This window comes from Chiloscyllium punctatum, chromosome 38 (genome assembly GCF_047496795.1).
Source record: "Chiloscyllium punctatum isolate Juve2018m chromosome 38, sChiPun1.3, whole genome shotgun sequence".
Lineage (NCBI taxonomy): Eukaryota > Metazoa > Chordata > Chondrichthyes > Orectolobiformes > Hemiscylliidae > Chiloscyllium > Chiloscyllium punctatum.
Window position 1 is genome coordinate 12,586,842 of NC_092776.1, and position 13,687 is coordinate 12,600,528.

The window sequence follows — 13,687 nt, forward strand, 5'->3', positions numbered from 1 at the left end:
TATAGTTAGTAAGTTTGCAGATGACACAAAAATTGGAGATGTAGTGGACAGTGAAGAAGGTTACCTCAAATTACAACGGGATCTTAATCAGATAGGCCAATGGGCTGAGAAGTGGCAGATGAAGTTTAATTCAGATAAATAGGAGGTGCTGAATTTTGGGAAAGCAAATCTTAGCAGGACTTATACACTTAATAGTAAGGTCCTAGGGAGTATTGCTGAACCTTGGAGTGCAGGTTCATAGCTCCTTGAAAGTGGAGTCGCAGGTAGGTAGGATAGTGAAGAAGGCATTTGGTATGCTTTCCTTTATTGGTCAGAATATTGAGTACAGGCATTGGGGGGTCATGTTGCGGCTGTACAGGACATTGGTTCGGCCACTGTTGGAATATTGGGTGCAATTCTGGTCTCCTTCCTATTGGAAAGATGTTGTGAAACTTGAAAGGGTTCAGAAAAGATTTACAAGGATGTCGCCAGGGTTGGAGGATTTGAGGTATAGGGAGAGGCTGAACAGGCTGGGGCTGTTTTCCCTGGAGTGTCAGAGGCTGAGGGGTGGCCTTATAGAGATTTACAAAATTATGAGGGGCATGGAAAGGATAAATAGATAAAGTCTTTTCCCTGGGGTCAGGGAGTCCAGAACTAGAGGGCATAGGTTTAAAGTGAGAGGGGAAAGATATAAAAGAGCAACTAAGGGGCAACCTTTTCACACAGAGGGTGGTACATGTATGGAATGAGCTGCCAGAGGAAGTGATGGAGGTTGGTACAATTGCAACATTTAAGAGGCATTTGGAAGGGTATATGAATAAGAAGGGTTTGGAGGGATATGGGCCGGGTGCTGGCAGGTGGGACTGGATTGGGTTGAGATATCTGGTCGGCATGGACGGGTTGAACTGAAGGATCTGTTTCCATGCTGTACATCACTATGACTCTATGACTCTACTATCCTATTCAGTAAGCTGCACCCAATGCTTGATGGGTTGTTGTCCAGCCAAAATTTTCTGCAGACCCTTAGTAGTATGTCAATACCATGACCTCGCTTTCTCTCCAAAAGTTCTTTCTGAAGGTTTGATCTGTGTTGAATTTATATCTAGCTTTATTATTTATTAAACAAGTCAACTTCTGAAGAATCACATTCCTTGCCATTATTGTAGCACCTGCAAATGAACTTATCAATTGGTTCTTGTGACTGTTCTTTTAAAATCAACAGCTTCAACTGGACTATTTGGTTGTTTATATGAAGGTTCTACAATCTAACAGGGTCTTTCTGATCTTTCTCAGATAAGCCATAACTGTTGACTGTGTGCAATCCCTCATTTAAAATGGCTATTTTGCTTCTCTGGTTATGTGATGGATTCATCTTAAAGGCATATTTCTATCATTTGGTAAATTGTAAATTTGGAGAGGATATCTGCACTTTTCCAATTCATGATAGGGGAATTTGCTGATTGTGTTTTACAGGCATTTCTGACTTATATGGGATTTCTAATTTCTCCATTCCATGGAAAGATTCAAAATTCCAGCTTTTTTAAAGAAAAACTTTTTTTAGTGTTAGTTCTGGCTTTTGACATATTCATCCTGGTGGCAATGTTTTCCAATTTTGAATGTCTTTTTGTCTTTGCAGAAGAATAGCATCCAGTGGCCCTGCACTCAACTCAGAATTGACTGCACACCATGACTCTGAATTGACTTGTTTCTCCCATTTCTCGTAGATCCAGTCAACCAGTAAACTTAGTTTGAAAACATCAAATTAAGGTATTTGATGTCCTGTAAAGTACTGCCAGTTGAAGGACTTCTGCCTCCTAGGGTTTCAATGCACTTGTAACCTCTGTATTGTTTCAAATCTTGTCTGTTCTTCCTGTGGTCTTCAAACTCACAAGTCTGCGACCATGTTGTATTTCTAGCTACACACAGAACTGGTAAACTGTAAGCAGATTTGATTTTGCCATTCAATGAGATCATTGCTGATTTGATAATCTTCAACTCCACTTTCCTCCTTTGTCCCTAAAACCTTGATTCCCTGATTAAAAATCTATCTGAACCTTGAATATATTAATGACCCAGCTTTGATAGCCCTCTGTGGTAAAACAAATTCCACGGATTCACTGTAAGAGAAAAAATTCCTTCGCATCTTTGTCGTTAATATAGAGTTCCTTATTCTGAGATTATGCCTTCTGATCTTAAACTCCCCCACAAGGGAAAACAACCTTTTCCCTGTACCCTGTCAAGTCCCTCAAGAATCTTATATGTTTCAAGTCACCTCTTATTCTTCAAAATTCCAAAGAGTACAGACCCAACCTGTACTCCACATCTCCTCATTAGACCGTCCCTCCATACCTGTTATCAGCCTAGGAAACCTGCTCTGCACTGTCATCAATTTCAATATGTCTTTCTTTAGATAAGGGATTTGAAAACTATTCACAGTATTCCAGCTATGGTCTGACTAATGTCTTGTAGTTTTAGCAAAACCTTCCTTCTATATTCCATTTTCTTTGAAATAGAGGCCAACATTCCAATTGTCTTCCCTATTACCCACTGAACTTAGGTGCTAGTTTTTTGTGATTCATAGATGACATATTCCAAATCCCTCTGTTTTGTAGCTTTCTTCAGTCTTTCTCCATTTAAATGATGTTCAGTTCTTCTGTTTTTCCTACCAAAGTTTATAAACCTCACATTTTCCCACTGTATGTTCCATTTGTCAAGTTTTTGTCCACTCACTTAACCTGTCCATGTCCCTTTGCAGATACTTTGTGTCATCCTCAGCACTTGCCTTCCCATCTATTTCTGTGTCATCCACAAACTTGTTTATAGCACATTCTCTTTCCACATCCAAGTCATCAGTACATATTGTAAATTATTGTGGCTCCAGCTCTGACCTCTGTGGCACTCCATTAGTTACAGCTTGCCATCCTGAAAATGCTCCCCTTATTCCAACTCTGGTCTTCTAATAGTTAGCCAATCTTTCAGCCATATACTACCTCCAACACAATGGCTGTTATCTTATTAAGTAGCTTAATGTGTGTAGCTATCAAATGCCACCTAAAAATCTAAATATATTACATCCACTGCTTTCCATTTATCCTGATTGTTACCTCCTCAAAGAATTCTAGCAAATTTGTCAGGCATGATTTCCACTTCATGAAGCCATGCTCTCTCTACTTTATCGTATTATCTATTTCTAAATGCTTTGTCATTACATGCTTTATAAAAGACTTTAACATTCTCTCAATAAAAGATAACCTAACGGACTTATACTTAAATAATTTATTGTCACCTTCCCTTTTTAAATAAAGATGTGGCATTGACAGTTGTCCAATCCTCGGGGACTGATCCAGACTCGAAGGATTTGTGGAAGGTTACGACCAGTACTCCACTACATCTGTAGCTACTTCGTTTACTGAGGTCATAATCCTTCTTCAGAACTTGAAACATTAACTGTGTTTTTTATTTCACAGATGTTGCCAGATTTGCTGAACTTCTCCAGTTTTTTTCTCTGTTTGTTTCACATTTCGAACATCTGCAATATTTTGCTTTTATTATAAAAGATTGCTTTATAATATCCTTAAAGATCACTCTTATCTTTATTCTTCACCTTCTTATTCAAATGAAGAGATCATAAGTGCATCCTTTTGGTGAACTTGTGCATGCTCACCAGATGTGATTCTCTCTGTTTCTGGCTCTCTCCAAGTTGCAGAGACACAAGTTAACTCACTGAACTTCAAGAAAAAAAATTAGGGCTTTTTGTAGCCCTGTCTATTTGGAGTGCTAAAATAATTTGATTTCTTTCCAGTTCTGACAGCGTGAGAATTGTCAAAATTAAATGCCCTTCTGCTGTTATGAATCTTTTCTCTCTAAACTGGACAACTTGTGACTCCTCTTCATCTATCTCTCTCCCTCTGGATTGTAAATCTTCTATTAGTAAACACTGCAGCAATTATCTCACTGGGGGAGGCAACCATTTGGCTTAAATCACATGATTTCTTGGGATGACATTTGGCATTACATTTTGACACAATGCTTAAAATGAGTATCTTACCCTGAAGAAAAGTTTCCTTTACAGAATTGAAAATCTAAAACTCATTTACCTCTGCTTTAGAACCCAAATAAAATAAAATATGAATTATAATATAACATTGCTAAAATGGAGACAAGAGTTGAAGCTTTTCATCTTGGATTAGGATGTTAGAAACAGACTAGAAATAAAGGGACACCAATTTATACAGCGTGAGAAGAGTGTGCAGATTGGTTAGGCCAACATTGGCATGGCATTGGCATGGAAATACAGTTCAGTCTTAGTTCTCAGACCAGGCAGATAGAGTCTGATTGGTTCGGGTGTTGCCATGGATATGCATAAGAGATTGGCCGTCTCCATGACCCCTTTTGTGTTCAATGAGGAAGGTGCAATGTATGTAAGAATAATTTTTTCCTGCACATAACAGTGTCCTAAGTATTGATATATGTAGCTTCTAACATGAGCAAATGCGTCACACTCTGAGCCTAACTGATGATCCTAAATTGGTTTCCGGTGTAATTCTTAGTGGAGTCTGGATTATTCAATAAAATGTGTTCAATAAGCAGAACCACAGCTAATAGTGGGGATACTGTTCTGAGGTCTGCAAGCATGAGCTGGTTGAGCATGATTTGCAAGCTGTCTGCTGCAATCAGTCAAAGGGGTATGTTGTTTGGTACGTTTCACCTGTTATTGTTTGTACTGTCTACATACCAGCCATTTCATTGACATTGAAATTCATATCACAATACTCATTTGTGTAGTAGGCAAATCATCTTTTTGTCTTGATGACAGCATCATGTTAGTGGGAAAAGCCACTTGTGGGTTTAGCAGTATCCTTAATTGTACTAACAAACCACTTTTGCATAAGTAAATTAATAGTGCAGGTATGCTTCAAATGGGTATTGTTAATGGTGTAGTTGTACACAGATCCAAAAAAGCAGCACATATTAAATTGAAGTCAGAAAAAAAAGGTGTAATTCAGACTAAGTATAAGGTAGATGCGCAGCATATATTAGTAATCCTGCTACCCTGTTAGATTGTGGGACTGTCTTTCTTTAACTCTATCAATATGCTTGGAAAGGAATACTGACAAGACTTTGGATCCAAAGCACTTTCAGAGAAATGAATAGATATTTTGCCAGTTATTAATTTTCCTGTGAGCCCAACTATATTGTTGATATCCTTTATTTGGTCATATAATATAAATCTTCAACATTCTCAACATATCCCAGAGTCTCTCTTTCAACGAATAGCATAAATGGAATATTTCACTGACTGGGTGTGAGCTGACATGAGTTTTGTTTTGGCAATATTTTAGGACCGGCCAGGTTCCTTGTACACAGAAAAGATTGAGAGTGTCTTACAAAGCTAGCTAGAATGGAGAATAGTACACCATATATGTATGAGATAGTTTAGTTTAGTTATGGAAGCAACTGAGGTTAAATAATTTTCAGCTGGGGAGATAATGTCATAGTCTTAAGGACTCCGTAATCCAGAACCCCAGTTTCATTTACTGGGGACATAGGTTTGAATTTGAACCTGGGACTGAAAAAAAGGCTAGCCTAGTGGTAACGATGTAACTGCTTGACGTTAAAAAAATTTAATTAAAAAAAAATTAATTTAATTTTCTTTGGCGAAGGTAATCTATCATCGTTACCTGGCATACATGTAACTCCAGACCCACAGCAATGTTGTTGCCCTGCAATGCCCTGTGAAAAGGCCTAACAAGTCACTTGGTTATGTTAAACTGCTACAAAGTCTAAACAAAGGATGGACCGCCTGATATCAACCAAAACACCAACATGACAATGGCAAACACTTCCCTGTTGATCCTGACAGTCCTCCATACGACATCTCATCATTTGTGCCAAAATTGGAATAGCTGTGCCACAGATTCATCAAGCAACAGTCTGACATTGTCATTCTTATGGAATCATACCTCACAGACAAAGTGCCAGACACCGCTATCACCATCCTTGATATGTCCTAACAACAGGACAAGCGCACCAGAGGTGTCTTGGCTGATGAACTGGTTATCCTTCATGTTGAACACTACTTGGAGGAAGCACTGAAACAGGCAAGGGCTCAGAATGAACTCTGGTTGGAAAATTTCACTGTACATAACTAAGTGTGACTGGAAGACACCACTAACATGAGCTGGTTACATCCATAGTTGTTAGAATGTGTTTGTGGTAGGTGGTGAGATAACGAACAAGAAAAATCACCTTGTCCTCACCAATCTACCCTTCGCAAATATGACAGAATTGGTAAGAGTCAGTATGACACAGTCCTTGTGGAGACAATGTTCGGTCTTCAGATTGAGGATACCTTTCAACATGTTATGTGACATTACCACCATGCTAAGTCAAACACATAGCAAACTAATCTAACAACTCAACACTGGGCAACACATGAAGCCTTCCTTGTGCTACCATCAGTAACTGAATTGTATTGAACCACAGTCTGTAATGTCATGGCCCAGCATATACCCCAGTTGACTATTACCTTCAAACTTTGGACTACATATTAATTCAATGAAGAGTGAGCAGAGCATGTCAGGAGCAGCACCAGGCATAGTTAAAAATGAGGTATCGACTGATGAAGCTACAACATAAGACTACTTGCTTGCCTAACAGTGAAAGCAGCGTGCAATAGACAGGGTTAAATAGTCCCACAACCAATGGATTAGATTTTGCCATATTCAGTCATGAATGGTGTGGACAATTAAAAACTAAAAGAAAGTGGAGGTTCCACAAATATCCCTTTCCCTAACCACAACCCAGCACATCAGTGCAAAAGAGAAGACTGAAGTATTTGCATCCATCGTCAGCAAAGTGCCAAATGGATGATCTATTTCAGCTTCCTCTTGAGATACCCAGCTTCATCACAGATGCCAGGCTTTGACTAAGTGATATCAAAAAATGATTGAAGGCATTGCATACTGCAAGGCTATGGGCCCTTACAACATTCTGGCAACAGTACTGAAGACTTATGCTCTACAACTAGCCACATCCGCAGCCAAACTGTTCCAGTACAATTACACCTGACATCTACCTGACAATGTAGAAAATTGCCCAGATATGTTCTAGACATAAAAAGCAGGAAAAATCCAACCCAGTCAATTAACACCCTGTCAGTCAACTCTCCATCATCAGTAAAGTAATAGAAGGGGTCGTTCTCAGTGAGGTCAAGTGGCACTTGCAAAAAGAATAATGTGATCACTGACCCTCAGTTTGTTTAATATCGGAGCCACTTGGTGCCAAACCTCAGTACAGCCTTGTTTGGAAATTAGACTGAGCACAACGCCAGAGATGAGACAGTGACTGTCCTTGACATCAAAGCAAAACTTTACCAATTATGGCATCAAACTGGAGTCAATGGGTATCAGTGGTAAACTCTTTGCTGGTTGGAACTGTACGTAGCACAATGGAAGACGGCAGTGGTTGTTGGAGGTCAATCATTTCAGTGCCAGGACATCACTGCATGAGTTCTTCAGGGTAGTGTCCTAGGGCAACCATCTTCAGCTGCTTTGTCAATTACTTTCCCTCCAACATAAGAACAAAAAACAAAGAACATTACAGCACAGGAACAGGCCCTTTGGCCCTCCAGGCCTGCGCCAATCCAAATCCTCTATCTAAATCTGCCACCTATTTTCTAAGGATCTGTATTCCTTTGCTCCATGCCCATTATGTATCTGTCTAGATACATGTTTAATGATGTTATCATTCCCGCAACACATTCCAGGCACTCACCATCCTATGCGTGAAGAACTTTCCACATATATCTCCCATAAACTTTTCCCTTCCCACTTTGAACTCGTGACTCTGAGTAATTGAGTCCTCCACTCTGGGAAAAAGTTTCTTGCTATCCACACTGTCTACACCCCTCTTGATTTTGTAGACCTCAGTCAGGTCCCCCCTTCAACCTCCTACTTTCCAATGAAAATAATCCTAATCTATTCAACCTCTCCTCAGAGCTAACACCCTCCATACCAGGCAACTTTGGGGTGAATCTCCTCTGCACGTCTCCAGAACATCCACATCCTTTTGGTAATGTGGCAACTAGAACTGTATGTACTATTTCATATGTGGCTGAACCAAAGTCTTATACAACTGTAACATGACCTGCCAACTCTTGTACTCAATACCCTGTCCGATGAAGGAAAGCATGCAGTGTGCCTTCTTGACCACTCTACTGACCAGCGTTGCCACCTTCAGGGAACAATGGACCTGAACACCCAGATCTCTCTGGACATTAATTTTCCCCAGGACTTTTCCATTTATTGTATAGTTCGCTCTGGAATTGCATCTTCCAAAATGCATCACCTTGCATTTTTCAGGATTGAACTCCATCTGCCATTTCTCTGCCCAACTCTCCAATCTATCTATATTCTGCTGTATTCTCTGTAAGCTCAAAAATTGGGATGATCCTTGATGATTGCACCATCTTCAATACCAATCATGATTCAGATGTTGAAGCAGTCAATGTCCAAATGCAGCACGACATGGATAATATCCAGGCTTTGCTGTGAAATGGAAAATAACATTTGTATGACATGTGATATGATGATCATGATGTATGACAACCATCATCACCAACAAGAGAGAATTTGACCCTCACTCTTGCCTTTCAATGGCATTACCATTGCTGAAACCCCACTATCAACATTCTATTTCATGCCAGAAACTGAACAGGACTGGCATATAAAAAGTGAGGACTGGAGAATCAGGGCTGAAAAGTGTCCAAGGAGCAGGACAGTCGACTTATGAAGGGCTTATGCCCTCAGGTGCTGCCTGCCCTCATTTGAAATACTGTGGCTACAAAGCAGTTCATAGGCTTAGAATTCTGTGGTGAGTAACTCACCTCCTGTCTTCCTAGCATCTGTTCACTATCTACAAGGCACAAGATAGGAGTGCAACGCAATAGTCTGCATTGACTTGGAAGAGTGCAGTCTGACAACTCTCAAGCAACATGACCTTCAAGACAAAGCAGCTTGCTTGCTTGGCACCACATCCACTGCCTTCATCATTCACTCCCTTGACCACTGATGCACAATGGTAGCAGTGTGTAGCATCTAAAAGATGCAATTTAGTAACTCGCCAATGCTTCTGACACCATTTTCAAAATTCAACCCCCACCACATACAGCACGGAAACAGACCCTTCAGTCCAACTCTTCCATGCCAAACTAAACTAGTTCAATTTACCTGTATTTGGCCCACATGATGGGCAAGGACTGCAGATGCTTGGGAACCACAACTTTCAAGTTACCTTCCAAGCCAAACACCATCCTCACTTGGAACTATATCATTGTTCCATTTGGGTCAAAATCATGGAACTAGCTCCCAAACAGCATGAGGGGTGCCCATACACCCAAAGGCTTGCAGTGGCTAAGAAGGCAGCTCATCACACATTCTCAAGGACAATTTTTAAATAAGTTTTATTTAACACTGAAACCAGTGTGTAGTTGATTTCTGATGAGGTGAATAGCCATTGTCAGACAGATTGTAAATAGTAGGACAGCTGCCTCACAGCCTTACTTTGCACCAATCAGCATTTTGAAAATGTTGTAAGGACCATGTCTTTTTACTTTGTATTGTTAACAACCGGATTGAAATGACATAGACTGTTTTTAAAAACCAGTGTTTGAAAGATCAGCTGCAGTTTTGACGACAGGCAATCTGAAAGTCATGACACGCATTGTAAATACCTGTTTGAACAAACACTAATTGAAGTTCAGACTGCAAATGATCCGGAGCTGAGGGTTTGTACTGATGCAACTTTTGTTGACAACAAGACATTGTTTGATCCATTGGCTAGTGACAATTATCAGTGATAGTTTTTGCTTGCCAACAACTTTGATTGGTTCTTGGTGGCTGAGCAGCTTGGAGCCGGAAACAAGTTACAGATACACAGAGAGAGAGGAAAATAAATGTGCAGATCATCTCCCAGCCTAGAAGCCTCTTTGCAGTCAAAAACTCAGTTTAAACCTGAATTAAACCAGATACTTTTCCTGCACCAGTTGCTGTGAGCGTTGACTTTTGAATTGATAGATCAGAGTAATTTACCAAATGATTCAGTTACTCTGTACTACTTACACACCAGTAGAACCACCTTGATAAAGCAATCTGAATAATGAAGCGGATGGCCAGTTGAAGAAGGATCATTGGAACTAAGCAGCAAAGACTACTGAATCAACTTTGCAGTTTTTCTACCTCTCCCACAATCTATTTTTTCTATTTGTTTGTCTATGTGGGTGTGTAAGGGGGACTTTATTAGGGGAATAGAGTTTTATTTAGTAGCATTATATGCCAATGGTTTATATTTGTTCTCCTGTAGCTACATTCTAATTACTTGTGACAAATAGTAAGTCTTCGTTAGTCCATGCTTTCTATCACCCTTGGTCTGATAGTTTGTGGTACTGTGCAAATGTTTTAAAAAAACTAACAACTGGTATGGATTCAGGAATAGCGGGGCTTGATTTATGTCACGACACCAGTGAGGTGTAATAATGTCTGTTTCAGACTTTCCACTCAAGACAGTTGACCATATTGTTATAATAAAACAAAAAGCTGTGGATACTAGAGATCTGAAACAGATAAAAGCAGATTTTTTTGGAGAAAGTCAGCAGGTCTGGCAGCATCTATGGAGAGAAAACAGAGTTAACATTAGTGTCCAGTGACTCTTCTTTAGAACTGAAAGCAGCTAAGAAAAGGTAGCATTTATGCTGATGATTGAGTAAAAGAAATGAGCTAAAAGGTGGAGAGAAAATTAAGGAACGGGATTGTTTTGGTAAGCTAGGGAAGAAGCTAGATCAGTGCTAATGGTGCTAATGAGTGGGTGAAAATGGATTGGCGGTGCTGAAAGTAACCCATGTCTTGAAAGAATCTGGGTGTGGGGTGAGTAATATTTGATTTTGATTTGATTTATTATTGTCACATGTACCTAAGTACAGTGAAAAGTTTTGTTTGCGTGTTTCAGGCCAGGTCATACCATACAAAGATCATAGGGTGATTGAACAGAGTGAGGAAGACAAAGTCATGGCTGAAAAGAAGTGCACAAAAAGCGAGATCAACATTAGATTTGAAATTTGAGAGGTCCATTCAGAAGTCTAATAAAAGCGGGGAAGAAGCTGTTCCTATGTGTGTTTAAGCTTTTATATCTTCTGCATGACGGAAGAGGTTGGAAGAGATTATAACCAGGATGGGAGGGGCTTTGATGTTGGCTGCCTTCTGAGGCATCGAGAAGTGTAGCTGGAGTCAATGAATGGAAGATTAGCTTGACTGGGCTGCGTTCAAAATTTTCTGTAGTTTCTTACGGTCCTGGGCAGAGCAGTGGCCCTATCAAGCCATGATGCATCCAGATAGAATATTATGGTGCATCTATAAAAGGTGGTGAGAGTCCTTATGGACATGTGGAATTTCATTAGATTCCTGAGGAAGGAGTTGTCGTGCCTTCTTGACCATTGCATCAACGTGGTTGATCCAGGACAGATTGTTGGTGATCATTTCTCCGAAGAGCTTGACAGACTCAAGCATCTCCATTTCAGCTCCATTGTTGTAGATAGGGATGTGTCCTCCTCCTTGCTTCCTGAAGTCGACATGGAAGGAGTTAGTTAAGTTAAAAATTTATTAAACTCGATATTGAGTCCTGAAAGCCTAAGTTGAGATGAAGTGTTGCTCTTCTAGCTTGCATTGAGCTTTGCTGGATCACTGCAGCAAGCCTGAGACAAAAATGTTGGTCAGGGAACACGGCACCATGTTGAAGTGGCAAGCAACTGGAAACTTGGGGTCACTTTTAAGGACAGAACTTAGTTGTTCCTCAAAGCTGTCATCGAGTCATCTCTAAGCCCTTCCTATTCATATACCCATCCAGCTACCTTTTAATTGCTGTAATTTTATCAGCCTCCACCACTTCCACTGGCAGCTCATTCCATACACACACACTTCTGTGTAGAAAAGTTGCCCAGTCACTTGCTCTACATTTCGTTCTCCAATGAGGAGGTAACACACAAAAAAACAGAAATTGCCAGAGACATTTGGTGGGTCTGGGAGCATAGCTTGAGAGAAAACAGAGTTGACGTTTCGAGTCCAGTGACCCTTCTTCAGAAGCCAAAGATTGTTGGAGAAACTCAGCAGGTCTTGATTGACTGATTTCATTGTCATGCGTACCAAAGTAGAGTGAAAAGCTTTGCTTACAATCAGCACAAGTTGATCATAGCAGGCAAGGACATGCAGATCAAAAAGACTTAGACAGAGGCATACTGAAGGGCTTTTGCCCAAAACATCGATTTTCCTGCTCCTTGGATGCTGCCTAACCGGCTGTGCTTTTCCAGCACCACTCTAATCTAGACTCTGATTTCCAGCATCTGCAGTCCTCACTTTCACCATACTGGTTACATTACACAGGGCATGAGCTAGGCGAGACCAACATTAGCAAGATCAGCATTATTTGAGGCTAGAGAATCCATTCATCAGTCTAAACGGCCAGGAAGAAGCTGTTCATGAACCTGATGGTGCGTGTGTCAAGACATCTGTTTCTTCTGCCTGACGGAAGAGGTTGTAGGAGATCACTGACGGGGCATGGTGGGCCTTTGGCAATGGTGGCAGCCATTCCGCGGCAGCGAGACGTGTAAACAGAGTCCATGGATGGACCCGTCTGCGGACAGGAGACAGAGTTAACAGAATTGGAGGTGTTTTTTTTCCCCACCAGAAGCTGCCAGATGGGCTCAAGTCTGGAAGGTGGATGCCAACCCCAGACTCAATCAGATAGATGGCAGCACGGCGGGGAGTGGGTTGGGGGCGATGTTGGGGAGGGGGGTGGGGGTGGCAGGGAGCCTCCAAGGGAGCCGGGCGCGCGCAGACGGAGCGCGCGCGGTGTCGCTCACGCACGCGCGCGTGATTTAGGTCGCGCGCACGCAGCCGCCTCCTCCGTCGTCGAGGCCTGGGTCCCCTCCCCCCATTCTCCCCTCACCCTCCGGCAGCCGCCGCCACCACCGCCGCGATGGAGGGGGATTAATTTTGTTATCATCACAATATCCTCCCTCCCTCTCTGTCTCCACACACACTCCCAATCCGTTCAGAAAATGGCGAGTCACAGTCAGCAATGTTCGATCGAAAGGCGCGGCTTCCGACAGGAGCTCGACTCTTGGAGACATAAACTTATTCACTGTGTAGGTAAGATTTAATGTATTTAAAAAATAGACGGGGGGGGGGGGGGTAGGGAAAGTCGGCTTCAATAAACGCGCTCAACAATTTAAAGGGAAAGTGTATTTCCATCATCCCCATCGCCAGTTGTGTGGAAGTGGTTAATATTGAAGGTGACAGATTCCTAATATTATGGCGCTGGGGGCGCTATCTTTGATCTTTAATATAAAAAAAATCGTCATTGGCCCAACCTCAACTAATAAAACATCGCCCATCATCATAATTGTATATAAGTTGGCTAACAGCATCTGTATTACCTCATTTATTACAGGAATTGTTCTTTTTTTTTGATGAAGGGATTGTTTTCGAAGCCCGGCGGTCATGTTATGTGTTTCAGACCCTTACTGTCTGTCTGTCAAAAACCGTTTTTTAAAAAAAATTGAGTTATTCGGGATAAAGGGACGGAGGAGGCGCGTGAGCGGCTCCCGGCCACTGAGGCTGCGCACCACCCTTCATTCGCAAAGCGACATGGGAATTGT

The 13,687-nt window shown here is 41.4% G+C and overlaps 1 protein-coding gene across 3 annotated transcripts in view; it reads left to right on the top strand.

The window, feature by feature from the left end:
- Positions 1 to 12,924: 12,924 nt before the first annotated feature.
- Positions 12,925 to 13,687, top strand: part of LOC140463352 (uncharacterized) — a 121,161-nt gene continuing 120,398 nt past the window's right edge. The window contains exon 1 of one of the 3 annotated variants that reach the window (XR_011954661.1): positions 12,925 to 13,178. Coding sequence is in view for 1 of the 3 variants with exons in the window: in XM_072557184.1 (XP_072413285.1) it covers positions 13,088 to 13,178 (91 nt within the window). In the remaining 2 variants the exon portion in view is untranslated. The remainder of the gene's footprint in view (positions 13,179 to 13,687) is intronic. The other 2 variants (XM_072557184.1, XM_072557185.1) reach the window with 2 other exon arrangements.